Source organism: Daphnia magna, linkage group LG9, assembly GCF_020631705.1.
Source record: "Daphnia magna isolate NIES linkage group LG9, ASM2063170v1.1, whole genome shotgun sequence".
Taxonomy (NCBI): Eukaryota; Metazoa; Arthropoda; class Branchiopoda; order Diplostraca; family Daphniidae; genus Daphnia; species Daphnia magna.
In genome coordinates, this window is record NC_059190.1 from 1,766,011 (window position 1) to 1,790,833 (window position 24,823).

General features: G+C 39.2%; 6 protein-coding genes and 1 long non-coding RNA gene across 13 annotated transcripts in view; 4 read left to right on the forward strand and 3 right to left on the reverse strand.

The window, feature by feature from the left end:
• Positions 1–10,540, reverse strand: part of LOC116936216 (neuropeptide CCHamide-1 receptor) — a 35,812-nt gene extending 25,272 nt beyond the window's left edge. The window contains exons 1-2 of the mRNA XM_045179040.1: positions 10,317–10,540; positions 10,173–10,245 (exon numbers count right to left, since the gene is read on the reverse strand). The gene's annotated coding sequence lies outside the window, so the exon portion shown is untranslated. The remainder of the gene's footprint in view (positions 1–10,172; positions 10,246–10,316) is intronic.
• On the forward strand, positions 238–4,477 carry LOC116930843 (maltase-glucoamylase, intestinal). The gene is given in 21 exon segments (XM_032938255.2): positions 238–507; positions 572–675; positions 743–907; positions 970–1,136; positions 1,197–1,245; positions 1,308–1,430; positions 1,501–1,524; positions 1,527–1,599; positions 1,682–1,920; positions 2,005–2,158; positions 2,278–2,393; positions 2,471–2,593; positions 2,658–2,742; positions 2,811–2,949; positions 3,015–3,066; positions 3,068–3,152; positions 3,228–3,528; positions 3,592–3,733; positions 3,830–3,951; positions 4,013–4,151; positions 4,218–4,477. Coding segments are annotated over 21 exon segments (2,814 nt in total). The 5' UTR covers positions 238–323; the 3' UTR covers positions 4,446–4,477.
• Positions 5,029–10,142, forward strand: LOC116930844 (maltase-glucoamylase, intestinal). The gene is given in 20 exon segments (XM_032938256.2): positions 5,029–5,223; positions 5,427–5,488; positions 6,043–6,264; positions 6,418–6,564; positions 6,639–6,808; positions 6,884–7,055; positions 7,120–7,216; positions 7,292–7,436; positions 7,501–7,594; positions 7,657–7,953; positions 8,029–8,145; positions 8,205–8,328; positions 8,400–8,538; positions 8,622–8,755; positions 8,823–9,120; positions 9,188–9,338; positions 9,341–9,453; positions 9,512–9,533; positions 9,535–9,669; positions 9,742–10,142. Coding segments are annotated over 18 exon segments (2,706 nt in total). The 5' UTR covers positions 5,029–5,223; positions 5,427–5,488; positions 6,043–6,135; the 3' UTR covers positions 9,964–10,142.
• A 500-nt stretch (positions 10,541–11,040) lies between the features above and the next one.
• On the forward strand, positions 11,041–14,787 carry LOC116930846. Of its 4 annotated transcripts, none has more exons than XM_032938261.2 (5): positions 11,041–11,187; positions 11,720–13,324; positions 13,385–13,510; positions 13,570–13,896; positions 13,971–14,787. In XM_032938261.2, the coding sequence occupies exons 2-5, from the start codon at positions 11,882–11,884 to the stop codon at positions 14,622–14,624; spliced, it is 2,550 nt and encodes an 849-aa protein (XP_032794152.2). In that variant the 5' UTR covers positions 11,041–11,187; positions 11,720–11,881; the 3' UTR covers positions 14,625–14,787. The 4 variants fall into 4 exon arrangements, with proteins under 4 accessions (XP_032794152.2, XP_032794151.2, XP_032794149.2 ...); XM_032938260.2 differs by lacking the exon at positions 11,041–11,187 and adding an exon at positions 11,424–11,562; XM_032938258.2 differs by lacking the exon at positions 11,041–11,187 and adding an exon at positions 11,459–11,620.
• A 398-nt stretch (positions 14,788–15,185) lies between these two features.
• LOC116930901 lies at positions 15,186–15,643 on the reverse strand. The gene is made up of 3 exons (XM_045179167.1): positions 15,573–15,643; positions 15,409–15,525; positions 15,186–15,336 (listed from the first exon to the last, which is right to left on the reverse strand). Exons 1-3 carry the CDS (start codon positions 15,641–15,643, stop codon positions 15,186–15,188), a joined length of 339 nt encoding a protein of 112 aa, XP_045035102.1.
• Positions 15,644–15,696: 53 nt separating this feature from the next.
• On the forward strand, positions 15,697–17,348 carry LOC116930891 (ORM1-like protein 3). The gene is given in 6 exon segments (XM_032938327.2): positions 15,697–15,722; positions 15,835–16,084; positions 16,278–16,463; positions 16,527–16,587; positions 16,590–16,677; positions 16,748–17,348. Coding segments are annotated over 6 exon segments (738 nt in total). The 5' UTR covers positions 15,697–15,711; the 3' UTR covers positions 16,890–17,348.
• Positions 17,349–18,389: 1,041 nt separating this feature from the next.
• The window catches only part of LOC116930908, a 36,793-nt gene continuing 30,359 nt past the window's right edge, over positions 18,390–24,823 (reverse strand). Inside the window, exons 4-6 of one of the 4 annotated variants that reach the window (XR_006651383.1) lie at positions 19,996–20,089; positions 18,568–19,909; positions 18,390–18,448 (exon numbers count right to left, since the gene is read on the reverse strand). This is a non-coding gene — a long non-coding RNA (uncharacterized LOC116930908). Of the gene's footprint in view, positions 19,910–19,995; positions 20,090–24,823 lie in introns of all 4 variants that reach the window. The other 3 variants (XR_004398624.2, XR_004398623.2, XR_004398622.2) reach the window with 3 other exon arrangements.

Below are 24,823 nucleotides of genomic sequence, written 5' to 3' on the forward strand. Positions count from 1 at the left end.
TTATGGATATAAACAACAGCCGAGGTGATGAAGAAATGGAAATCATTTCATAATGGTCTTCCATTAACCCACGTATGGTCATTGTAAATAAAACGAAGAAACCGGGAAGATTGTCACGATGACAATTGATTTTTATCTGGTTTGTATCTTTCTGTTATTTACTAAAGCAAGATCACGATCTATTTTGATTCCGAGATAAGCGATTCTTAATGCGTCACTTTGCTAAGACATGCTCTATTGACAATACATTAACGGGAGTTGCGTGTGGAGCATAAAGACGCTTCTGTAATGGATCTTACGTTGAAGTTGAAGAAGTCCCCAAGATGGATCAAATTTATTCTCGGCTTTTTTTTGCTTGCAATTGTGGTTACCGCTATCGTAGTGCCTATCGTGCTAACCGCATCGGACACCGAGCCAACAACTCCATCGCCCTCCACACCAACTACGACTATGGCAACAACGTTCCCCCCTCCGTTAACTATGACCGAATAGAATGCTATCCATTCAGTAAGCGTGTTTGCCATTCACAAATCAAACCTGAGTCCTTAAATTAATGGAATCTATTCTCAAGAAAATATGGTCGAAGAGAACTGCACTGCCAGTGGATGTCTATGGGACTCTGTTAATGGATACCCTAATTGTTACCTTCCCGATTCGAGCGTCTACGGTTACGAGGTGTTTTGAAAGATGATCGATTTCGCTATAAAGGAGCCTATACCTACGACGGATTTGCATATTACAGATTGACGGAGAGCTAATGAATCTCCCTGATGAGGCGGGATTCAAGATCGATATCCGCCGACGCCGAAATGAAGATGACTCGATAATTTTCTCACTGTATGGAGGCGATATCGATCAAGTCACGTTTGAAGTCAATTATTACAGCGATAGCACGTTAAGTTTTGCCGTAAGTTAAGTAGAAACAAATAAAATTGTATGCAACGACAAGTGCTGCTATTTTCCGCACAGTTTTATCCGAAAAACGAGGACCGTTTTGGATTACGACCCCCCGTAACAGTTACACCACCCACAACTGGCGTCACTGAAGACATCCAGTACGAAGTGCAGTTAAGTTCTAATGAAAAGGGCCAACCTTTCAATTTCCAAATCATTCGCAAAAATTCCGGAGCAGTTATGTAAGTACAGCAACACAATTGACAATTTAAATCAAGAAATGATTTTTGAACTTTGGCCAGTTTCGATACATCGATGGGCGGCCTAACGATCGCCGAACAGTTTCTTATGGTAAAAAAACAAAAAAAATTGACAGAAAATTGAATAACGTGATCATTAAAATGTTTTACCAGATAAGCACAACGTTGCCTACTCATTATCTTTACGGATTTGGAGAAAATACCCACGACACCTTACTGCACGACATGAATTACAGAATGTGGCCCATTTTTAGTAGAGGCCAAGCTCCAGGCAAGGCAAGTTCGATATGTTTAATGACTACTACTTTGTTTATTGACGTCCCACGCATTACTTTCCCACTAAAAGAGAGATGTTAACGCCTACGGTGCACTCAACCATTTTACATGGCCAGCGAGGAGGACGGCTCCTCTCACGGAGTTTTCTTATTCAACAGCCATGCAATGGGTAATTATTATTCTTTTTTCGTCAAAATAAAATTGGAAAAGCTTGTGGACAATGTCCTCGTTTGCCTTAATATATTCTATAGATGTCACAACCATGCCCAACCCGGGTATCACGTTCCGAGCCATCGGTGGCATGTTGGAGTTCTTCGTTTTCCTCGGACCCCAGCCGGAATCGGTTGTGAAACAGTACGGCGATGTCATCGGACGTACGTTCATGCCTCCTTACTTCGCGCTCGGCTTCCAGCTCAGCCGTTGGGGATACAAAAACACGAGCGAAATACGTGATGCTATCGACCGCACTCGAGCCGTAGAAATCCCTCACGTAAATGCTACGATTTCTTAAGCTTCAAGAAATTTCAATTCAAATGTGTTGAAGTCAAAATGAAAGAGATTTGGTCTACTGCAGGACATTCAATATGTGGATATTGACTACATGGATAAACGGAGAGATTTCACCATCGATCCGGTTAATTTTGCGGATTTGCCTGCGTTGGTGGACGAAGTGAAAAGAGACGGCCTAAAATTTGGAATTATTTTGGACCCGGCAATCGCCCACGAGTGTAAGTATTTGAACAAGCAGTTCTTTAAAGTCAAATGAAGAGGTTAAAGTCACTAAACAGCTAGCGTTCATGTAAATTCGGATGACTCGAAAGAATCATAAGATCAAATTGATTGTTAGTGTTTGGTTATCCACCGTTCAGTCGGGGTGATAAAGACAAGGTATTTGTGCAATGGGCCAATTCAACGTACAAACCGGATGGCCAGGCTGCCAACGACAACAACCTGTACGGCCGTGTAAGCTCTTTTTCTCACATTTTTTTAAAAACTAAAGCAACACAAAGCTAAATAATCTTTTTTTTTTTTTTTTAAAGGTATGGCCGAGAAGAGAAACTGCCTTCCCAGATTTTTTAAAAAATGCAACAAAACAATGGTGGACAGAGGAAATTCGTCTTTTCCACGAAGAACAAAAACTGAATTTCGATCTTCTTTGGATCGTGAGATACCCTTTAACACTATTGCCTGAAAGTTGTGTTCCTAAAACGTTTAATTCCGATGCAGGATATGAATGAACCATCAAACTTTCTGACTGGAACTTTACTGAAATGTCCGCCAAACCGTTGGGACGACCCCCCGTACGAAACAAGTAAAATCCATTAAGTCCATAAATGCACAAGATGCCGCACTAACGTTTTGTTGTGAACATTCGAAAAGTGGCTGCTAATGTTGGTGCGACTGGAAGGCTCTCGGAAAAGACCATCTGCATGGCGTCCCTGTTCGGTGAGGAAGACGAGTTCCTCCATTATGAAGTTCACAGTCTCTACGGCCATTCTCATGCCATGGCAACTCAAAGGTAATGCAGTGAAATGAATTACAAAACAAAATGTAAATAATTTTGAATCTCCCGCTGCCTGCAAGTGCTGTGCGTCAAGTTTTGGCCGGAAAACGATCCATGGTTCTATCGCGTTCCTACTTTTGCTGGAAGCGGCAAATACGCGGGCCATTGGCTGGGCGACAATTACTCGACATGGAAACAAATGGCTAACTCTATCATTGGTAAAAAATTAAGTTTCGCAAACTTCTTTTTTCTGAAATCGAATTGTTTAGCCACTTGGCTCTTTTTTAAAACAGGCATGGTGGAATTCAACATGTTTAATATACCGTACGTCGGACCGGATATTTGCGGGTTCAATCTCAACGCAGAAGAAGAAATGTGCGAACGTTGGATGGAGCTGGGCGCGTTTTATCCATTTTCTCGCAACCACAACAGCTTCCTTTTCAAAGATCAAGATCCTGGAGAATGGCCAGACACTGTGGCTGTTTCTAGTCTCAAAGCTCTCAACATCCGCTACAGACTCTTGCCCTATCTTTACACCCTCTTCTACGATAGCCACACTGTCGGAGGCACTGTCGCCCGACCTCTTTATCACGAGTGAGTTTCCAGCCATGACCTATTTTCTTTTTCCTCCCGAATACTATCTCTATTTCGTTTTAGGTACCCTATGGATATCAACGCCCGTTCAATCGACAAGCAATTCATGTGGGGACCGGCTTTGTTGATATCACCTGTACTACAACCAGGAGAAACTTCGGTTGAAGTTTACCTTCCCGAAGATGTTTGGTACGATTATTACACGGTGAGTGCCACATTTTAGTCTGTTTCAAAATACTGGTGAAGAATTATTTAACATCTTCCGTTTTTTTTTTTTTTTATTGTTTGTTTAATACAATAGGGAATTAGAATAACAGCTTCTGGTAGCAACACCTTCTCTGCCCCTCGCGATTACATAAATTTACACCTGCGCGGTGGCTATATTCTTCCCGCTCAAAAACCTGCCCTCAACACAATGATCAGGTTATTTTATTTCATTGGAAAATTTTTGAATTTTGCAAATTCTGAAAATTTTTGAATTTAGTCGGAACAATAATTTTGAGCTGTTGGTGCCACTCGATGACAACAATTACGCCATCGGTAAATTGTTTTGGGACGACGGAGAGAGCGTCAACACGATTGAAGATGGGCTTTATCAAATCAATACGTTCGAATTTAGCGGGGTAAGATGAAATTGAACAAGCGGCGGATGTTCTGTACTTCTAATTATCTAACATTCATCGTTGCAGGAAACGTTGAATATTAAAGTAGAAAAGGGATCTGGTGACGCTTGGGGTGGGATCTCTCAGCTTTTGGATACGATCCAATTCATGGGATGGTCGAGCGAGCCGGCCAAGATTTCCGTTAATGGGGCAGATGTCGAAACGACCCTTTACGAGTACAATGAGACAAGCAAAAATCTATTTTTGTTTTACAAATTTTCTATGAACGAAGACTACGTCGTTGAATTTCGATAGGTGGCCCAATAAACCAAATGTCAGATCCCGCACTCGATAATATTTTTGTTTTCAACGTCTACTGTGTCTGTAACTGTACCACACAAAAAAACGAGTGTAGCCCTGAGGTTGGTAAACCCTTAAAAAGAAGGGCAGAGTTAGAAAAACAAAAGAAAAAAACAGGAATCCGTCTAGACCGTGGGAAATCATGGGAGGAGAAATATGTTTTTGAAAAAGTATTCCTCGGGGCATTAGTTTGCGATTTTCAACGTGACAAACGCCACGTTTTTCAAGGAAGGCTGAAAGAGGCATGGGAAAGAAACTCTAGTGGCGAAAACAGTGCGCAATTGATTAATGCCAAACAAAAACGCAACCATAAAATGAATAATACGTTAAAGATTACAGTTTCGGATAAGTGTAGCGGTAAGCCAATTCAAGAACATCAACACTTGTAAGTGAATCAAAAATGATAAATCCCCCTCTCCTTTCTTTCACTACGTGGCCTTTTGAATGTCGTTCAAAAATTGCGTACTCTAACTTGTGCGGAACGACACGCACGATACTGTCATTTGGCAGCAATGTTCGCCTACGCCGTCCCAAAATACATCGCAACTATTTAGTGAAATGTGACGTGGTATCCTGCCAAAGTCGGCCAAAGCTATCGCACATCCAAGATGAAAAAGGACGATTATTGACGCAGGAAAAACCACATAGTCTGGTTGAATTTCGTTCAACGAAAACAACAGCTTAACGACGGCTGTTATCTAGAGGATTATTCGGCGATCATTTGACTGAACAGGTACCACCCATAGTAATATTGGAACAAGTTGTAAATTTAAAAAACTTAAGGCTGTTTGTAACAAGTAAAGACTGGCTGTCATGAAGTCATAAAGTCATAAAAATAAACGAAATTTAGCTCATAAAATAGCCTTTAGGACAAAATTATTTTTTAAACAGAAGGTGCTAACAAGGTGCTAATAATTTCAATTTAAACATTTCCAGGAATCATTTTGCCGGTTGAAGGCACGTAATCATGTTTCAAATATCAAAATTAAGGAATGCAGGTGAGACAGCCCGACAAGGGAATATAAAAATTTTAAAACTAAGACGAGTAAACAAGTTTGTTATCGATCTGACATTGTTATCCCGGCGAGACGAGTGCACGTGCTGATTTAAAAAAAATGACTCAGTGCTTAAAGAAATGGAGGGTGAATGGTAAAAAGAAAATACGTTAAATTGCTCGAATAGTTTGTTAGTCAAAAAGAAATTGTCCCACATCATCCTATTTTAGAATTAATAGCCAAGTAACTGCCATCCCAATTCGCCATTCAAACATGCTGTCCATTAAAATCAATAGGTGCAAAACTCCTCCACAAAAAAAAACGTACAGTTTACATAAGATACTGAACAACGGCGATAAGGCTGTGTGATCTCAATGCACTTGAGCGATATGTTCCACACTAAAAAGAAAAAGGGCCCTAAATCATTGGACAGTTAGTTGCGAGTTCACTTGTAAGGCGTAAAAGCTGCGCAGTTTAAGTTGCGACTCTTTAAGTTGAAAAATAGAAAATGGCAAAACTTAAAATACGAAAAGAAATTCTGTGGACTCTATTGATAGTCGTGTTGATTGCTGCCGTCATCATACCCATCATCATCGTGTACGCAGAAGCCGAACAAGACAAGCGGCAATCGAATCGCCTGTTTCCCGTTGATGGAAATAGACAAAGACCAAACACTAGACAGCGCATTCTGTCAATCAAAAGGCTGCATTTATGACGATGCCGGCGAAAATGTCAAATGTTATTTGCCTTTGGATGGTTCAAAATCGTACGGCTACCAGGTAAATTTGTTATAAATCAATCAAAATTCCTCGTAATAATTGAAAATCAATTAGAAGAACCAAAACACATTTAAATTAAATTTTGAAAATTAAATTTTAATTAATCAAATATTAAATTTTTATTAATTAAAATTGCTTTTTTCTTTACTCAAGCACAATTCGACCGTGAACGCTGGAGACGGGACGTACATTGAACACCAACTTCAAAGACGCCAAGACACCCCTTCTTTATATGGCGGCGATTATGAAAAAGTTAAATTTAAGGTCACCTTTTACGGGGACAAAATGCTTCGCTTTACAGTAAGTACAGCCATTCAAAAACGTCTTTCTTCAAAAGTTTGTCATGTCTTTGTAACACATGTTTCGATTCAAAGTTTTACCAAGATGGAAGTTCGATCGAAAACAATCAACCTCCAGTGGGACTGAACTTGCCAATACCGACAGCGCCATCTGATACGAGCGACTACATTGTCAAGATATCGGACAGTATCGAGGGAGGGCCCTTTGATTTCGTAATCAGAAGACGTTCGACTGATCAAATCATGTAAAGCAAAATATCACAATTTTACGCAAGTAACGGCAATTTTACTTGACGGGGCATTTTACATTTTATCGATAGTTTAGACACGAAATTAGGAGGACTCACCATCGCAAAACAGTTTCTCATGATTTCGTTTGCCCTGCCAAGTGAACATCTGTACGGTATCGGAGAAAATACCCACGACTCGTTCGCACACAACATGAATTACAAAATGCACCCCATCTTTGCTCGCGATCAGCCACCAGGAGACGTAAGTTTGCAATACAATATGTTATTCGAATATTTTTTTAATAATGTGTTTTAAAAAAAAAAAGGGCGAAATGAACTTGTACGGATCCCACCCGTTTTACATGGTGAGCGAAGACGATGGATCATCTCATGGCGTCTTTTTGTTCAATAGCCATGCCATTGGTGAGATTATTATTTTTTTTAAGATAAGATGAAAAAATGAATATGCCACAAATTGGCAATCGTTTTGAATTTTAGACGTCACAACCCTCCCTTATCCTGGCCTGACTTACCGCACTATCGGCGGTGGCTTGGACTTCTTTGTTTTCCTCGGTCCAAAACCCGAAGATGTTGTTAAACAGTACACAGGAGTTATCGGTCGAACAATGATGCCCGCTTACTGGTATTGCCCTCTGTCGTTTAGTTACTTTACATAGACGGCCGACGTAATTTTTCTTTACTCGCAGGTCACTGGGATTTCAAATAAGTCGTTACGGTTACACAGGAACAAACGATATTCGCGAAGTGGTAGAAAGGACACACAACGCAGGAATTCCTCAAGTAATTTCGCACGCGCAGTAACAACGAAAAAAAAAAAATCCTCACAGAATTATTCGCTTTAGGATGTCCAATACGCCGATATTGACCATATGGACAATCAAGCCGATTTTACATTGGGCCCCACTTTCCTCGATTTGCCTGAATTTGTAAAAGAGCAGGCAGTTGGGGGATTGCGCTTTATTCCTATTCTCGATCCCGCCATCAACACTGAAAAAACTAATATAGATTATCCTACTCACACCAACGCTATGTTAGCGGGAGCGTACATCACGTGGTTCAACGATACATTACAACCAAACAGCGACTGCAGTGCTTTTCCTGACGATTGCCAGCCATTGGATAACGTTATGCTGGGTTACGTAAGTTTTAAATGAAAAAAACAAACATGCCTAACTATTTAGACAGCAAGAAATGAAGACAAAAAATGTGAACAGGTGTGGCCGGATGGAAGGACGGCATTCCCCGATTTTTTCAAAAATGAAACTCAGGTCTGGTGGAAGAAGGAAATGAAAACGTTCCACGATTTATTACCGTACGATGGAATTTGGATTGTAAGAAGAAGATGTAAAGGAAAAACAAGTGAACTGTATTAACTTGCCATTGCTCTCAGGATATGAACGAGCCAGCTGCCTTCGATACCAATAAGGAAAAACCATTCAATTATCCACCAGATAAACACCCATGGAATTTAATTTGCCCCGTTAACGAATGGGATGATCCACCTTACATCACACGTAAATACGAAAGAACTTTGAGAGCAGTTAATTCTCGTACAACATTTTTTAAATTAAAAATATTATTCAAGTTTCTGCCTCCCGCTCCGACACGAATCGCTTATCTGACAAAACTATTTGTATGGTGGGTCGCCAGGGACAAAATGACGAACACCTTCACTACGCCGTTCACAATCTTTACGGATGGAGTCAAACGAAGCCAACTTACGAGTAGGAATTTTGCCGTTGCTTATTTGCCACAACTACTAAACATAACGTCTTTTGTTTATGTTTAATAACCATGGAAACTAAAGGGGATTGCAAGCTGCTACAGGTAAAAGAGGTGTCGTCATTACACGATCAACGTTTCCAAGTTCTGGGAAACACGCCGGCCATTGGCTAGGGGACAACACGTCACGGTGGAAGGATTTGCATAGTTCCATTATTGGTAAAGGAAACTTTGCATTTTATTAAATGAACGACTAACACATAAAGTGTTACATTTCTTTCAACAGGAAGTCTCGAGTTCAACCTTTTCGGCATACCATACATCGGTGCAGATATTTGTGGCTTTTTTGTCAATTCAACCGAACAACTGTGCGAACGCTGGATGGAACTTGGCGCTTTCTATCCATTTGCACGAAACCACAACTCGTTGGGTACGGATCCCCAAGATCCAGCTATTTGGCCATCCGTTGCTAGCGCATCAAGGACCGCCCTCAACATCCGATATCGTCTTCTACCTTATCTTTACACGTTGTTTTACCATAGCCACACATCTGGATCAACTGTTGTTCGACCTCTCTACCATGAGTAAGAATCTCTTTTCAAAAAATTTTTATTCTTACAGAAACTGGAAATCAATCAATTTAAAACGCAGGTATCCAACTGATGTGCGAGCTAAATCAATTGATGGCCAGTTCCTTTGGGGTCCTGCCTTACTCATTTCCCCTGTGCTGACCGAAAATACAACCCAGTTGGGAGCTTATTTGCCAGCCGATACCTGGTACGACTATTATACCGGAAAAAAGAAGAGACATCCGGTACAGATGTCACTTGGAACACGCCGCTTGACAAGATCAATCTTCATGTGAGGGGAGGTTACATTCTACCGCAGCAATTGGAAGCGTTAAACACCAAGCTCAGGTGAGATGGTATTATTATTAATCAATGGAGCAACAGTAAAAATTTTTTAAACAATTAGTCGTCAAAATAACTTTACGATGGATCGTGGCATTGAACTCGGACAAAGCAGCTGCTGGTGATTTGTTTTGGGATGACGGTGAAACAATCGATACAATCTCGACTAAGCAATACCATTACATTCGTTTTAGTTATACCGAAACAATCGTCAATGGTGTTGTAAGTAACAAGACTACATCTTTGCATACTTGAACACGTAATTCACAAGAAATTTTCTACTTGACTCAACAGGCTATAGAAGGCGTGTTGAACATGCAAGTACAGGTTAACACATCTAGTTCAAATGGTTTGGAATATCTCAAAATGGATTCTGCATTGATTTATGGGCTGGAAAAATCTCCAAAGTCCATTAATGCAGGAATTTTCGATTACAACGCCGATACCAAAGTGGCAAACCTTTTCAACCTTGCTCGGCCGATGACATCTAATTGGGAAGTTGTTCTAACTTTCTAATAGACTCCATTTTGTTGGCAAAATCAACAATTGAGATTTTCAGGGTGAACAAAGGAAAATTCTTACAAATGCAGAAATAATTGTTTTCGTTAATATCTCTAATGGCCTACCACCCTACTATTACTGTGAATCAGTTTGTCTATGTTAGAACAATACAACTGGAGGACTGTTACATTTCACACTAAGTTATAATCAAGAACTGTTCTTACCTCCAAACAAGAGTAGGAGAAAGATCCATGCTGAGCAGCAAAGAAGATACAAATCCACACTGAATTGGTAAAACTGGCAAAAAAAAATGTTTTTCATTACAAATGGATCATTCCCAACTTCAAAATATTTCATGGCTGTCTTACGTTTACATCATGTCGTTAGGGATCAGCAGCTTTCGAACACGTTGTCCACAATTTTTCGTGGTTGGTTCCGACGTGTGTCGTATGTATATAGCAGGAGATAATACACAATTTGTAAAAGCTATCAGGTAATGACTGCCACAGAATTTTGCTGTAAAATAGTTCAGATCTACATAGCACACTCTACTTTCAACATGTTCAAACTGGAATTCGAGCGCGCATTCGTAGTGCCCAAGCTTTTATACCGAGAGAGAGTGGTGTGAGACCGCGGGGCAGTGTTGCGAAATCGGTTGTATATGCATGCCAAAATATTTTATTTTATTTATTTATTTTATTTATTCAAAGTTTGAAATTTTTTCAATTTTTTACTTAGTCAGATATGAATATCAAGTAATGAACATTTAAATCAATAATCAGAACTCCAGAAACTGTATGATAAAAATAGATCGTTCTTCAGTAAATTCCTTTGTTTTGTCGTTTTGTTGCACTTGCACGTTTGTTTTGAAACTTAGAGAAAATTGTGCACATGGTGGATGGCGCCATTCCTACTTTCCTAGTTGCTTCTTTTATCGTTACCATTCATGTCAAACCGAGTATGGAAACTATTCATGACCTAACCAACAAAATATAAACTATTCCTTTAGTGCCAAGGTCAAGGTCTCGACATAAATAAAGTTTTTTATTCCTTTTGGTCTCGAGAAAATTTCGCGTCTTGGGTTGGGTAGAGAACCAGCGGCATTGAATAGAAACTAATTTTCTTACTCTATCTTCATATATTTTTTTTTTGTGTGTTGAAATATTACCTCGTTTTGCATGATCGTGCACACTCTGAATAAGACGGATCGAAACAATAGCTGAAAGGAGATCACGTATGGTAATTGCTCTTTTACTTTATTAATGTAATTTTTGGTCCCCAAATTTCATTAAGAATGTCTAGTGTTTAGTATTAACCGATGTGGACTTATGACTTTGGCCAAATCTTTCATTATTTCTTTTGGCAAAATATAATGATTACAAAGATAAACTTGTGGTTCGTAAAAACGGTAAAAACCTGTTTGTAGTTGAATCTGGCAATTAAAATTTTCAAAAGACAAAAAGAGAAATTAGTTTAATGCTTTTATAACGGACATGCAACCCAGCTACCGATTCTAAAGCAGTAGGAAATTTTTATTCGTAGTGAAAAGATGCGGCGCGAGAAGTGATTAAAACATCAAAATACATATTGTTTCGCTTTTATCATCTGTTTTAAGTAATGTACCTGTTGTGAAATATGAAGTCCTGTGTAACACTTTAAATCAGTCTTATTGGTACAAAATTTCCTGCTGTATGATAAACATTGCATGTTGTTGTGAAAGTGGCAATGTATACTATTAACTTGTTTTTTCTTTCTTGTCTGGTTTACATAGGTTGTACATATAACGGTGGAAGTAAAACTTCCTTTTTAAATATGGCTTCCAACAATTCATACAGTTCGTCAGGCAAGAACAGAAAGAAGCATGAAATGTCTAGTCAATCCCGTGTGACAAGCTTTTTCAAACCAAGCCCTGAAACTAGTGTTTCAAGAAAAAATGAAGAAAGAGAATTCGAGTGATCACACTATAAAGTTCCCAGCAGTTGGTGTAAAGAAGAGATTTCAAGAATCATCTATTAGAAGTGTCTCACATACTCTGCCAGTCTCACCTATTAAAAAAGGTTGTGAAGTACTAACAAGTGATTCTGTTTCAATTGGAAATATAAGAAAACAAGTTGTCCAAGATATACCCTCCAAAAAAAGATCACCAGTGCACAGGCACGAAGTGGTAGCAATTGATATGGATTCCTCTGATGGCACTTCAAATTTGGATATAGATGTGTTTCCTTCACCCCAAAAGAAAAAGAGAATTGCAAGAGTTGTTAAGAAGCCCCTAGAAAGTCAAATAAGTACTACTCCAAGAACTTCAAAAGTGTTTGATCTTTCACAGAAAAAAGGTGGCCTTGCTATGCGCTCGCCAAATAAATCATTTATCCGAGATAACGTCCCCACACGTATGGCATTGGAAGAAAAGAAAAATTTGAACCGAGAAAAACGTTCTATGGCTCCTGACATCGAAATTGACGCCATTACCTGTTCCCCCGTCCACAAATTAAAACGCACTCATTCTGTAAGTAGCTCCCAAGAAGATTCCATTAAAGACAATGAGGGTCAGCCCAGGATAAAACGCTGTACCGTAGTCCTTGAAAATTTTGAAACTAACGCTCATAGTCGAAAGCAGGCAAAGGATGAAAACAAATCAAGAAGGAAAGAGGTTGTTGCAGAAAAATTGGATTTCGCGGGGAAAATCGACGCTATAAAAATGTCGAAAACAGTCACAGTTCGAAACCCTGCGGAAACCTCGACCAAGACGGATGGCGCATCGTCGCGGCTATCTGATAAAAAACAACCTGTTCCTCCTGATTTTGTCAAAAATTTAAATAACGTTTCAAAGGTGAAACCAGTTGAATTATGCGACCAATCAACAATTTTGATTACTCAAAAGAAGCCGAGACAAGAAGAATCAATTATCACTTCAGTTGATGTTGACAAAATGCCCCTTGACACAATATCCTCGACCCATGCAAACTCTCAAGTAACACAAAAAGAAGGATCCGAAATTGTACAGAGAGTTTCCCAACGTCGCATTTTGCGTCGCAGCACACTCCATTCAGCTGAGAAAGATGGGCTGTCAATTACGTCGAAAATTACAGTGGGACTCGAAGAAATCAACGCGGGGGCCGTTGTTGCTTTCAAACAAACCTATCAAGATATTGAAACCCTGCTGGATCTCAAGTTAGGAGTTATAATCTGTCCAGATTTCAAGAAGGCTTTGCAGACCCCAAAACGAATTCTTCCTAACAGCTTCCATGTTAACTTCAATTTCTTTATGAAACGTAAACCTGTAGAACACATTGAAGCGCTGCGTTCACAGCACATTGATTGCAATCGGTATCCCCACGCCATTGATTTGCACACAGTAATTTACGGAATTTTAATGGTAAAATTTTTTATTTTTTAAACAGCTTTTCTATTGCTTTAAAAAAAACCTGTTCCATAGGAAGCAAAGGAGCATGTTGTGTTGCATCGCGCACAGGAACTGATTTATACGACTTTAGGCTTACATCCATCGGGTGATGCTGCAATGAGAAAATATTATTGGTCCATCTTATCCCGTCATTTCGACGTAAACATTTTGTTATCTAGAAAATTTTTAGGCTTCTAAATGACTGTTTGTCTCTATAGGATGTGGATCCCTGCAGTCGTTGGGAAAATCTTCGAAGCCTTTTGGAAGAAGTGTTGAATGCTGACGGTGAGGAGGCTGCGAGGATGTACGTTGATCCCTACAGATCACCTTCAAAGCTTGAATGTAACAGAGCTGCGCTAGGCGTTATCATTCACGTCTTGAGCGAAGATTTGCGTTGCTGGATCAGTTTAGTCACTCAGCCGTCAGCTCAGTTGCGAGACCGAAATGCATTGCCGCTGGTAGCCCGTCTTCTTTGGCCACAAACCACGATTCCTCACGTCAATATGACTTGTCGGGAATTGATTCGCTATCACCTAGACGCTCTGGTAAGGAGGATAAATAGTTTCATAGTTAGTATAAAGAAAATTTACTTGAAACACACTTGTTTTTTCCTTTTCAGAAATCTTCCAATCCTTTAAATGTGTCGTACACCGGACGGCTTGTAAAGATGATGGCTGTAGTGACCCAGCTGAGTGATCTCCATCTGCCTTTGAAAATTCGTAAACCCAGATGCCATATGATGAATTTGGCAAGGGAAATCGTGCTTCACTCGGACAATGGGATCGACAACAGCTCGTGCTCTTTTTACAGCAGTTTTGGGTCACTAGAGCTAGAGCTTCTGTTACCTCTCACTATTCTCAGCAGGCTGAAGCCACAAATATGCATTCCGGAAGGAGAACATCTTAATTTAACTTGGATGTTGAACTCCTTTCTTGAGATTCATAACCAGCAAAGTCGTGAAGATGTGGTGGCACTTTTTCGGTCCAAGCCACGAACCGAGATCGATGCTTTCTTGACAGCTCTTTGCACATATTTTAAATTGTTTGGTTCCTTTAAAACTTGGTTTCACATGCGTTCAAAGTACCGTAGTTCAGCTTCACGTTCCAGTCCTATTCCTGGGCAATCTTCCACTCAACCCCTTTCCCTTAATATGTATTCGCATTCGTTTACCCCGAGTCATTTAATGGATGATTTGCGCCAGACAAAGTATTTACTGGAGGCTAAGAAGGAGTCAGACGATGGCTCCTTGTACTCTCGTTTAAGTTGGCGATAGTTTGACTTCTTCGATGCTCTGTTTCAGCTTTTTAAAGTTCCATTTCTTGTTCGTCCTTGTGTATCAAACCTATCCACCACAGGAAAACATACGGAAATTCTTGTTTGTTTGAAGTTCAATTGTATCTAACCAAGGTTTATGAAAATATATCAAGTTGCTCAAATTTCAAGAAATTTTTAATAGTTACACTTCACAAGTACAATTTTTCACAAACTTCTATGAGAGGAACATCAGTAATGGGAGCAATTCCTTTGCCTGCACTAAATGTAGCATTCTCATCTGTTACTGTTCTGAAATCATTTAATGGAGGTGTTATTAACAGATTTATACTGGGATAAATCACAAAACCAAAGAGCAAAACTCCTAAAAAAATATAGGCTGGGATGGCAACAGCCCAGTATTTTTGGGGCAAATATGTCAGCCCAAATACACGAAGCCATTCTTCTGAGACAAATGCCCACACTATATAAATAATCAAGAACACATATGATATTATCCAGAGAACAAAACCATAAATAGCTCTGTAGGGAGCAGGAGTATTTCTGGTTTCACTGGACCCATTTAAATCATTAAGGGACATTCTTTAATTATGAAATCAGGAGGTGTAAACTCATCTATTGCCTTTGAGACAAGGATTAGTAAATCAAGAAATGAATTAACGGCAGTTCTCAATTGCCGGGTGTCTCCTGATGTAAAAGATCTAATAAAAATAGTGAACATTACAACTAAAAAATATAAAAAAACAAAACAATAAAATATTTAAAAATTTACGCTTTTAAAATATTTTGCTTCCAATGAGAGAACTTTGGTAGTTGTACTTCGTTTTGGTTCTTTGTCAACTCTCAGCGAGTTATAGGCTACAGTCGCTAGATGAGCAGACGGGAAAGGAATGTGGAGTTCTCTGTGGAAAAGTATAACAGATAAGCAATTAGAAAAATACGCTACAACCCCAGAGTAGCAGCGAGTACGCAGTGCAAACTATATACTGTTTCACATATGATAAAGTATGCCCTCCTCATGGGACATAAAGAACATAACTGTTACATTACAAAAAAACCTAAGGAACGCGGAAACTTTTCACAATTAAATGCAAGATAGGTAGCAAAATTAAATTTAATTAATTTCACTCACGCAGATACAGGAGAACAATTCAAACTATCTTTAGATGAGATGTCCATTCTTTTTTCACTAAATCAATTCCCGGTTGCAGACTACATAAATGCAGACGACAAATACGTCATCACAGCTGGCCTTGGGCAAATAGAACGTCGTGCATTTTTCTCCGAAAGAGTTTACGGGAAAGAAGTGTCAGTTTATTGATATCCCTTATGCTAAAACTATTTTCGACATTTATAGAGTGTTGTAAAAAAGTAACCATATTAGAGTCCCAAGGACTTTGCTTCAAAACATCAAGAAGAGCCAAAGAAGGGAAAAATTCGCATATTTCCTCGCTATTGCCGGTAGTGTATTTTTGCGATTTCCTATGCCAAAAGAAAGCTAAGCTCTGATTAGAGACCACCGATACGAAGTTTAAGAGCTATTTATGTGTTAAGAACGGCCATATCAAGGAAATAAAAAAAAACTCTTAAACAAGTTGAATTAATATGTTTTAATATTATTGCACATCTTCGATTTCCCATTATATTCTACTAGTTAACTTCTTTTGAGATGATTGTTGGAGGACATGGAGACGTCAATCCCAATAGTTCTTGGTTGAATGGAAAAGGATTCTGGCTTTCTTACGGGCTTGCTGTTTTACTACTACACTTAATGTTGTTATGCCTTCCATTCATCTCTACAGCAGTTGCTTGGACCCTTACGAACCTCATCCACAATTCTGTAAATAGTCCTTACATTTTTAAGCTATTTTCCACACAACTAATTGTTTGTTCTCTACTCCAGTTTATGTTGATATTCTTGCATATAGTCAAAGGAGCACCGTTCGAGCCCCTAGACCAGGGAAAACGCGATCGCTAACACATTGGGAGCAAATAGATTATGGAAAACGCTTCACGGTGACACGCAAATTTCTGACGGTCGTACCCGTTATACTGTAATTTAAAAAATTGTATATAAGTGGTGTGCGTATTCATCTAATTGGTTACTTGTTTCTTTGGTTATAGGTTCGTGTTAACCAGCTTTTATACAAAGTATGACACGAGTCACTTTATTGTCAACATAATTGCGTTGGTGGCTGTTCTGCTCCCTAAACTTCCCCACTTTCATAGAGTTTGGCTGTTTGATTCGAACGATCATTCTTATTGAAAAAGAAAAAGCATGCCCGAATACCAAACCGGCATTAATGCCGCTACGTCCCGTTTAGATTTCATTGTACATAGATGCATGAAGTGACATATGGCGTCATCAGTACTATCACTATTTATAACAAAACCCCTGAATAGTGCTACTCTGACTTATCGGATGTCGTGTTAGATCTATTTGCTAAATTTGTCCATCAAATTTATTTTTTCTTATGTTAATTTGCGCTTCTCTCATCGCAGACTCGTTATCGTTCATTCGGTGTATTGCGTCGCGATCGTTTTTCTGGGTGTTAGCATATTTGCGTTGTAAGATTTCGGGTTTGTATCATATTATAATACCCCTCATTTCTAACTAGAACTCAGCTAGCGAATCCGAAATAAGGTATTGCTTATAGTATAAGAGAAACGAGACTTTGCCTAATTAACCAAGTATTGCTGTCTAATAAATACTTCTGAAGAGCAATCTAGCAGCTTGAATCTTGTATTTGATTTGGCGCATTAAAACACTTTCGGTTTTTTCATGGATGTTTTGTCTCGCTCATCGCCTTAACGTGTCCCAAACCTCCGTGACAACTCACGGATTGCGCACGTAGCAGAAAAGAAAAAAGACGACGATCGCATCGTGCAGGGAGACAGCGAACTCTCGCGACCGTAAAATAACTTGGTTGCTGCCTGGCAAACTTGTCTGTGCTAACAAATTGCGGTCTTTGATGTGGCAGCACTGAATCAAATCTCTAAAAGGCTGTGTGAATTCCTAATAGGATTCCTTTGCCTTCATGCATCAGTGGTCATCAAACGTAATACAAATGTCCTACCATCCAACGGTTTGAATCGAGTGCACGTATAGAACGAGATGCTACTTTTGAAGATGGTAACAAGAAATATGTCAGAAAACGTTTTCTTAAAAATGGGTTTAAGCCACCCGATCGATACAGACCAGAAACAAATGATCGTTCTAAAAGATTTTAAAAAGATTTTACAAGCGCTCAACGATATCAACCCACATAGTTGATCTTCAAAATATATTAAGTTAACCGTCGCCCAGAATATAGATAACGTGAAAGCAGAGACGTACGGAAGCTGAGAACATAGACTACTAAAACTGGCCATTACTTTGCTGGCCAACAACTCCACTCTGCTAATAAAGCACCGCTAAAAGAAAGAAACGGATGCAGGTTGTGGATTATTTGCTACAACGGTGAAGTAGATTCTGCAGTTAAGAAGAAGAACTGGACGAGAATCTATAGAAAAGGACGGACTGTACTCGGTGAAAGAACTGGAGCAAAGAGTGAGTAAAAAAAAATATATAATAATAAGTTGATGGCGACCTTTTCCAAGGAGCACACTCACTCGCCTGGCTACCGACACGTGGGATAACGCAGTAAAACATGTGCACATAAGAGCAGACGGTGGTCTAACTTTCAACTTACTAAGATGTAATTATTAACTTTATGCTGCACACAACGCAACCATTTGGAATACCTGAAATGACGACGGCAATGACTGAATTGAAACCGGCAATGCAGCAGGATATCTTTTTATTAACTTTCAGGTTTTGTATATCTAAGTTGGAATCAGACGGTTGAAGAATGTTTAATCAGCACAATTTTTAATAACTTACAAGGGTAACACAGTTAAAGAACAAGGAAAAGCAGGCACTAAATCATAGCTGAATAACTTACTTTTAATGAAATAGCTTAAGTGTCCATAAATTTGGACAAAGTCATAGATTATTCGTTAGATTGTATCACGTTGCCAATTAAGAGATGGTCAAATACAAAAAAAAACAGAAAATTCAGCAGTCGACACTTATTCCCCGCCTTTCCGACGAAATTGTATAAGAGCGCCCCTAGTGGCCGATTTTCAAAAACCGAAGGCATAGCAGCGGCAGTTTTAAGCAGCTAAGAGTGTATGCTTGTTTACTATCAGTAGCTCTGCAGCAACTTTGTTTCTCAGAATCACCGCTACGAACGCCACTATCGATTTCCCTTGAAAAACGGTTAAATAGCTATGCGTCGACTGCTGGCTTTTTCCATTTAAGTGTCCCTTCTGTTTAACTCTGGAGACGGTACTGCGCATTCTCAGTAAACCTTGATGATAAATCAGTGATAACGATCAAGTTTATCGCGGAGAGACTTAGGGAATAGCTTATTTTCGCTGTTTATTCCTCATACAAAAACAAAACAGATTCGGAAATATTGTCATGGTACCCAGAAAATTGCAAGATAAATATTTGAGAGAAAAACTTCATTTGACAGCAGCCTGTTTACCTTCATGCTTCAAATGTTCTTTACTAGACAGCTTCTGCTTCGTCACGTTGTATATCGGGCTTAGTGGTAGTATACTAGCTATTCCACGACTATTCGCTTTGCACGCCGTTCCTTCTTTGTGCCAACTCGACAGGACGTCTGATGGGTTTTTATTCAAACGGAAAAGAGCCTTCAGTTTAAGTATTCAAACAAAAATTTAGATGCAGTCAATCTATTTCAGCGGATAAGGAAATGGCACATGCTTAAAAAAAAAAGAAGAAACAACAACAAGATGAATAAAAGAATAAGAAAGTTGGTGAAAAAAAACAAAACAAACCTACTTTTAACATTAGACTATTGTTGACGAATAACGCCACAACGAAGGATGAGGGGGCCAAGTGAATAGAGAAGGCAGCTGTTTTGGGGCTTTTACGATCCTAACAGCAAGTCGTAAGGTAAAGCCTGTCAAGGCCAATTATCTAACAATAGTTTTGCTCGTTGCTTCGCTTGTTTGGAATTCGTTTTTCTTTTTTTTTTGGGTTAGAATCAGCAACTTTCTTGCTATCTCTGCGTTATTTCCTGCGATTGAAAAATGTCTTCACAGGAATATATACATATTTTTCTTTCTTTCTTTTTTTTCTTCCGCTGATGCATATAACTCAGACATGGATTACACGGTTGTGCGGTCTTCTCACGAATTCTTGAATTTCTTTTCACTTTAGAGGTCCGATTCGCTGACCATCGATCATCATCACACCAGACCATAATCCCAAAACTACAAATAAGAAAATATACATTTTTTTATGGCGATCAAACATTAGGAGAAACAAAAATTCGAATTAAATTAAAAAGTATATTTACAGTATGAATCATCACTCGTCCTCTAAATGACGTCCATTTTTCCATTTCAGTTGTGCCCCACACGGTGAAATGTGACGCATTCATAAAAAAAATCCTAAAAAAGAAAATTGTTCACATAAAAAAAAATGGCTCACAGTACAAACAAGGTCAGTTAAATTCAACAATTCTAAATTGAAAAAAAAAAAAAAATGTATTACGTCAGCGCTAATCATTCATTGCTGCTTTGACCCCCTTATTTTTGCAACACTTTTGTTTCACGCGGCACGCAATAAATTCACGACTGGCAGAAAAGGGGAAATTCAGTAACGCCACCTTTAAACTCTTATGTTTTTTGGCAGGAAACTACTAAAAACAAAACGAAATAGTAATGGCATTTACGTCAGCTTGTCGCCCTCGTTGCGACAAACTTAGGAATGCAATTTATCAAGTAATAACACCTGGGTCAGCAGCTGTTTTGATCATTTTCTCAAATTCTGAACAGTATAGCGCTTGTTAATCAATCGACTCTGTCAATTGCAGTCCTTTTGTGAACGTGTTGAGAACATGTTTTTTTTTTTCAGATTAAAACGACAAACGTCCTCCCTTTCATCACAACCAATTAACCTTTGCACGTTTGAGCATCAACGTCATTTCCCTACGTGTATATTCCCTCGGTTAGAGGTGCGAAATTTCCCAATTGAAACTCCAGCGCGGAAATGAAACTTCCGTTCGGCGCTTGCCAGTGGATCATTACGAGACTATCGATTTACATGTTCATAATTATCGATCACAAGTTGCACCCAGGCGGCAGACATTTGGGGGAGGGGGGGTTTGAGGGGGAAAGTAGGAGAGCCAATTGTATTAGAAACATCTAGTAATCGGAATTGGATTATTGCCATAAGGTGCACACACATTTTGGCCGGGAATGATAACAAGCCCCAGTTTCATCATTTCCGGCATCCAGGGCCGTCGACCCTGTCCGGCTCGTCATTCATACGCAGAGGAACTTGTTGGAATAAGGTTATTTCTTTCATCAATTGTTACGGCTGTAATCTCGCGCGTCCTAATTCCTTAGTTTCGCTGTCAATTTCGGATTTTTCAAACTGGTGAAACGGCTCGCCACGGGAACGCGCCAACTGAAAACATTTCAAGAATTTTGCTTTTCTCCCGACGTTTTCCCTTTTTTTCTTTTCTTTTCACTATTTTTGTTAACTTGGTAAGAGCATTGGAAAAATAGGTTGCAGAATTAAAGCGGATGTTTGGCTATCGGCCTGGTCGTCGTTCTTGGCAAAGAAAAGAAGTTACTTTTCATTTGGCATTTGAAAGAAACGAAAAATGTATTTATATAAGGCGGCTTGGGCCAACTTCGATTACATCTTCCTTCCGATTCAGGTCGGATTTATAAGAAAAGAAAAGAAAAAAATTCACCTCCATCCCTTCGTTCCATTCATTGCAACGGACATCGAAAACGAGTACGTCGCACGGGTCAATCTTTTCTGTGTCTGCGATGGTAGAACTTTTGCCAACTCGTTTCCGTGTGTGCGTGTACCGACCTGCCTCTACAACGCGAAACGGGCGTATCGTTGAAAAATCGAGTCCATCACCAATATATATCGTATGTGTATAATAGTTGGACAAACAAAATCGTTTTTTCTTTTTCTCCTTTTTCTGCTAACCAATTCAATAAAAACTGCCAGTAGCAAAATCGACGGTCAGCAACGGGACACGGACAAAACGTCCCTCTCTTTTTCTTCTTCTTCTTCTTCTTACATCATTCGATTTTCTCGAATCTAATAAATCTATAATGTTTGTACTGGAGACTTCAAAGGCGAATGAATACTAGATTATTTTTCTCTTCCCCCTGCCCCCCACTCCCCCCCAAAAAAGGGCTAGACTAGCCAATAATAACAATTTCTTTTGCTGCCGAGTTTTTTAAATAAAAATGTCATCCAGCTACTTCACATAGTTTGAATTGAGGAAGACAAAAGAAGAAAAAAAAGAGTAAGCGCTAGCAAGAACAAACAACATTAAGGCAGCACAAAGAGCGCAAGGAAATGGCGAAGGAGCGTGACACGAGAGACAAAGTAACGCGCGCATGGAAGTGAACACACACTAATCTTCTCTTTCGCTTTACTTCGGAACGAGTTGGTTAAAATAAATAAACACGACTCCCCTCGATTGAAACTCTGCTGACTGTTCCACATTTTTTTTTTTTTTTTTTTTTAGTGTATGAAATTCTTTTAGGTGATTGAGCCCGACACGCAAAAACGGACATTGAAAAAGAGACTGGGGTGAAACCGGACGGATGCGCTGCGTGAATTTCGTCTTTCACGCTGTTTGATATGGTTACAATGTGAACAGACTCAGACTTTCTCGTTTTCTTCGAAATCTTTTAAGATAGATAATAATAAAAAAATGGATCAAGAAGAGAATTGAAATTTTGGGTGGTCTCTATTTTTCATTTTTTTTTTTAAAGGAAGAACAAAAATAAAATAACCGGATGCTTTTCCATCACGATCCGCATTGGGCATGACGTGATTCAGCTGAATGAAAAAATTCTTTTCAAACTTTTTGTTCTCGATTTTTACCGCTCTGGAAATTAAAAAGTCCATCCAACAATTTCTTTTTTTTTAATATAAAGAAAATTAACCAATTATTTTAGAATAAAATTTTTCTTTTTCGCCAATGTTCTCGAATGCAGTTTGGCAAAATTCAATTTTGCGTTGCGCCATTTCGTCTCTGACGTCATTCCAATTCCTAAGGGGGGGGGCAGCAAAATGGCGTTATCCCGGAATACATCTCAGACAAAACAAGAAACAACACGCACACGCAGAAAAATAAAAAGCAGCCGACAATATTCATTTGATTATTATACCGTGGTGCGAGAACTGTCTGCTAACGCAGATGATACAAAGAGAGAAAAGGGTATCCAATTCCAAAAGTCCCGCACGTGCAACTCTCGTCTTGATAACATTCATCAGTCACACACGACAACGGTTTCGTTTCTATTTTTCACACGAACTATTTGACGATTGAAGATGAAAAAGAATGGGAAAAAACAAAAAAACAAAACAAAAGGGAACTTGTCCCACAAAGATATGTAACATCCCAGGCACACACAAGTGATTTGACACGCCCCGTTCGTTCCAATCGATAAACGTTTTTCATTTCTTTTTTGTTTTTTTGCTTTAAAGATGATGTGGTTATTTCCCCTAACGTTTTAGTGTAGGTCATCAACAGGAATGTTGTTATTGTGTTTTTTTTTTTGTACACGGACTTTAAACGTAGCCGCACATAAATTAACCGACTGTAAAATATTATAAACATCCCGCTACGTTTGTCCGTGCGGCACTACTTGCGTGCGAAATCATTAAACATAAAATGTACAATAAAAGAATCTATAATATTCACCGTTAGGCGATAGTGTTCGACCTAGAAGATTTGCGTCCATTGAGGCGAAATCAGAAAACAAAAAACATAAATTCATTTTTTTTTTTAAGAGAGAGAAAAGAGATGGAAATGTTCACCTGTGCAGAAACCCGTTTTTTTTTTTTGGCAGTTTCAAAACGTGATATATCGAAAAGGGCCGTCGGGGTAAGTTCGGTGTAAAATTGGTATTTGCACGATTGATTGTGAAAAGAAGATGGAGAAAGGCATTAAGAGAGCGTGAGGAGACAGGAATCTAATAAGGTTGTACACGTGAACGCCAAAAAAAAAGGGGAATGGAACAAAGAGACAGAGCCTATAAGGGTAAAATCCAATCATAACTAGACTGGGTATGGCCAGACGACACGCCCGATTGACTCAAAACAAAAAGCGAAAACAAAATCTCTCTCTTTTCGCTGCGCATTTGTTTTCACTTTTCAAAACGTTGAAGCAGGCAAAAAATATGAAACCCAAACGCAAAACGCACAAAAATGTTCCAAAACAGCTGAAAAATCAAAAAACAAAAAACAAATTCTAATTAAAAAAGAGGGCCCAGATTTTCAAGGAAATAATTAAAATAACGTGAGATTTTTTTTTTTTCGGTTAATGCAGTGGAGCGCGTCTTCAGATCTTCAATCTGGACGATAACGTTGGCCATCAAAAACATAAGATTGGAATGATGATGCGGCTGCTGCGTCTACATAGCGGTACTTCTTTTTAAAGAGCAACAGATGGCTGGCACATAGCGTTTCTTTTAACTTTCTTTTGTGCGTGTCATTCGTCTTTTTTTTTTTCCCTTCTAATTCGGACACGCCATACAGAGCCGCCCAGTCTACATATCCGCAACCAAGCGAGCTGTGAGAATGCCACCATCTTTTTCTTTCTTTTTCGGCTCTCATTTTGCGGTAGGTGCTGCTTGCGGTGGTCCACTATGTGAATCAGCTGCTGGGATAAATTTAAAGCTTCTTCTTCTCAACTTCCGCTGACGTCAAACAAACAACAAAAATGGGAAGCGAATCAAAAATGTGGTGTGAACGCGATAGACGCGCATCGGTACAAAATCAAAAAAAATAAAATCATCCGCCATGTGCAGTACGGTGTGTGTCCGGGTACGGGAGCACTTACGTCTGCGAAGTCTTTCAAATGCTCTTTAAAAAAAAAAAAAAGGGGGAAGGGGGGGGATCTAAGGAATTTCGGCTTTTCACGGCAACCATTTTTTGAGTATTTCCGTCCGTTCATAGACAACCGGTCGTATGAACCTCTTTCCACACACACACACACACACACACAAAATGCATAAAACATTTAAAAATAAATCTGCACCCGGATGATGACGTCCATTTCGCCCCATTCTCTTCTCAAGACATCGTCTAATTTTTGTTTAAAAAAAAAAAAACATACAAAAACGGGCGGGATTTCTTTT

Excerpts from the sequence above, each read along its gene's own strand:
- LOC116930846 (XM_032938261.2), top strand. The coding sequence starts at position 11,882 with ATGAAGAAAGAGAATTCGAGTGATCACACTATAAAGTTCCCAGCAGTT. Across the intron at positions 13,325-13,384 it reads TAATTTACGGAATTTTAATG|GAAGCAAAGGAGCATGTTGT; the intron begins GTAAAATTTTTT and ends CCTGTTCCATAG. Across the intron at positions 13,511-13,569 it reads TCTTATCCCGTCATTTCGAC|GATGTGGATCCCTGCAGTCG; the intron begins GTAAACATTTTG and ends TTGTCTCTATAG.
- LOC116930901 (XM_045179167.1), bottom strand. The coding sequence starts at position 15,643 with ATGAGGAGGGCATACTTTATCATATGTGAAACAGTATATAGTTTGCAC. Across the intron at positions 15,526-15,572 it reads GTACTCGCTGCTACTCTGGG|AGAACTCCACATTCCTTTCC; the intron begins GTTGTAGCGTAT and ends ACTTTTCCACAG. Across the intron at positions 15,337-15,408 it reads GTTCTCTCATTGGAAGCAAA|TATTTTTATTAGATCTTTTA; the intron begins ATATTTTAAAAG and ends TGTAATGTTCAC.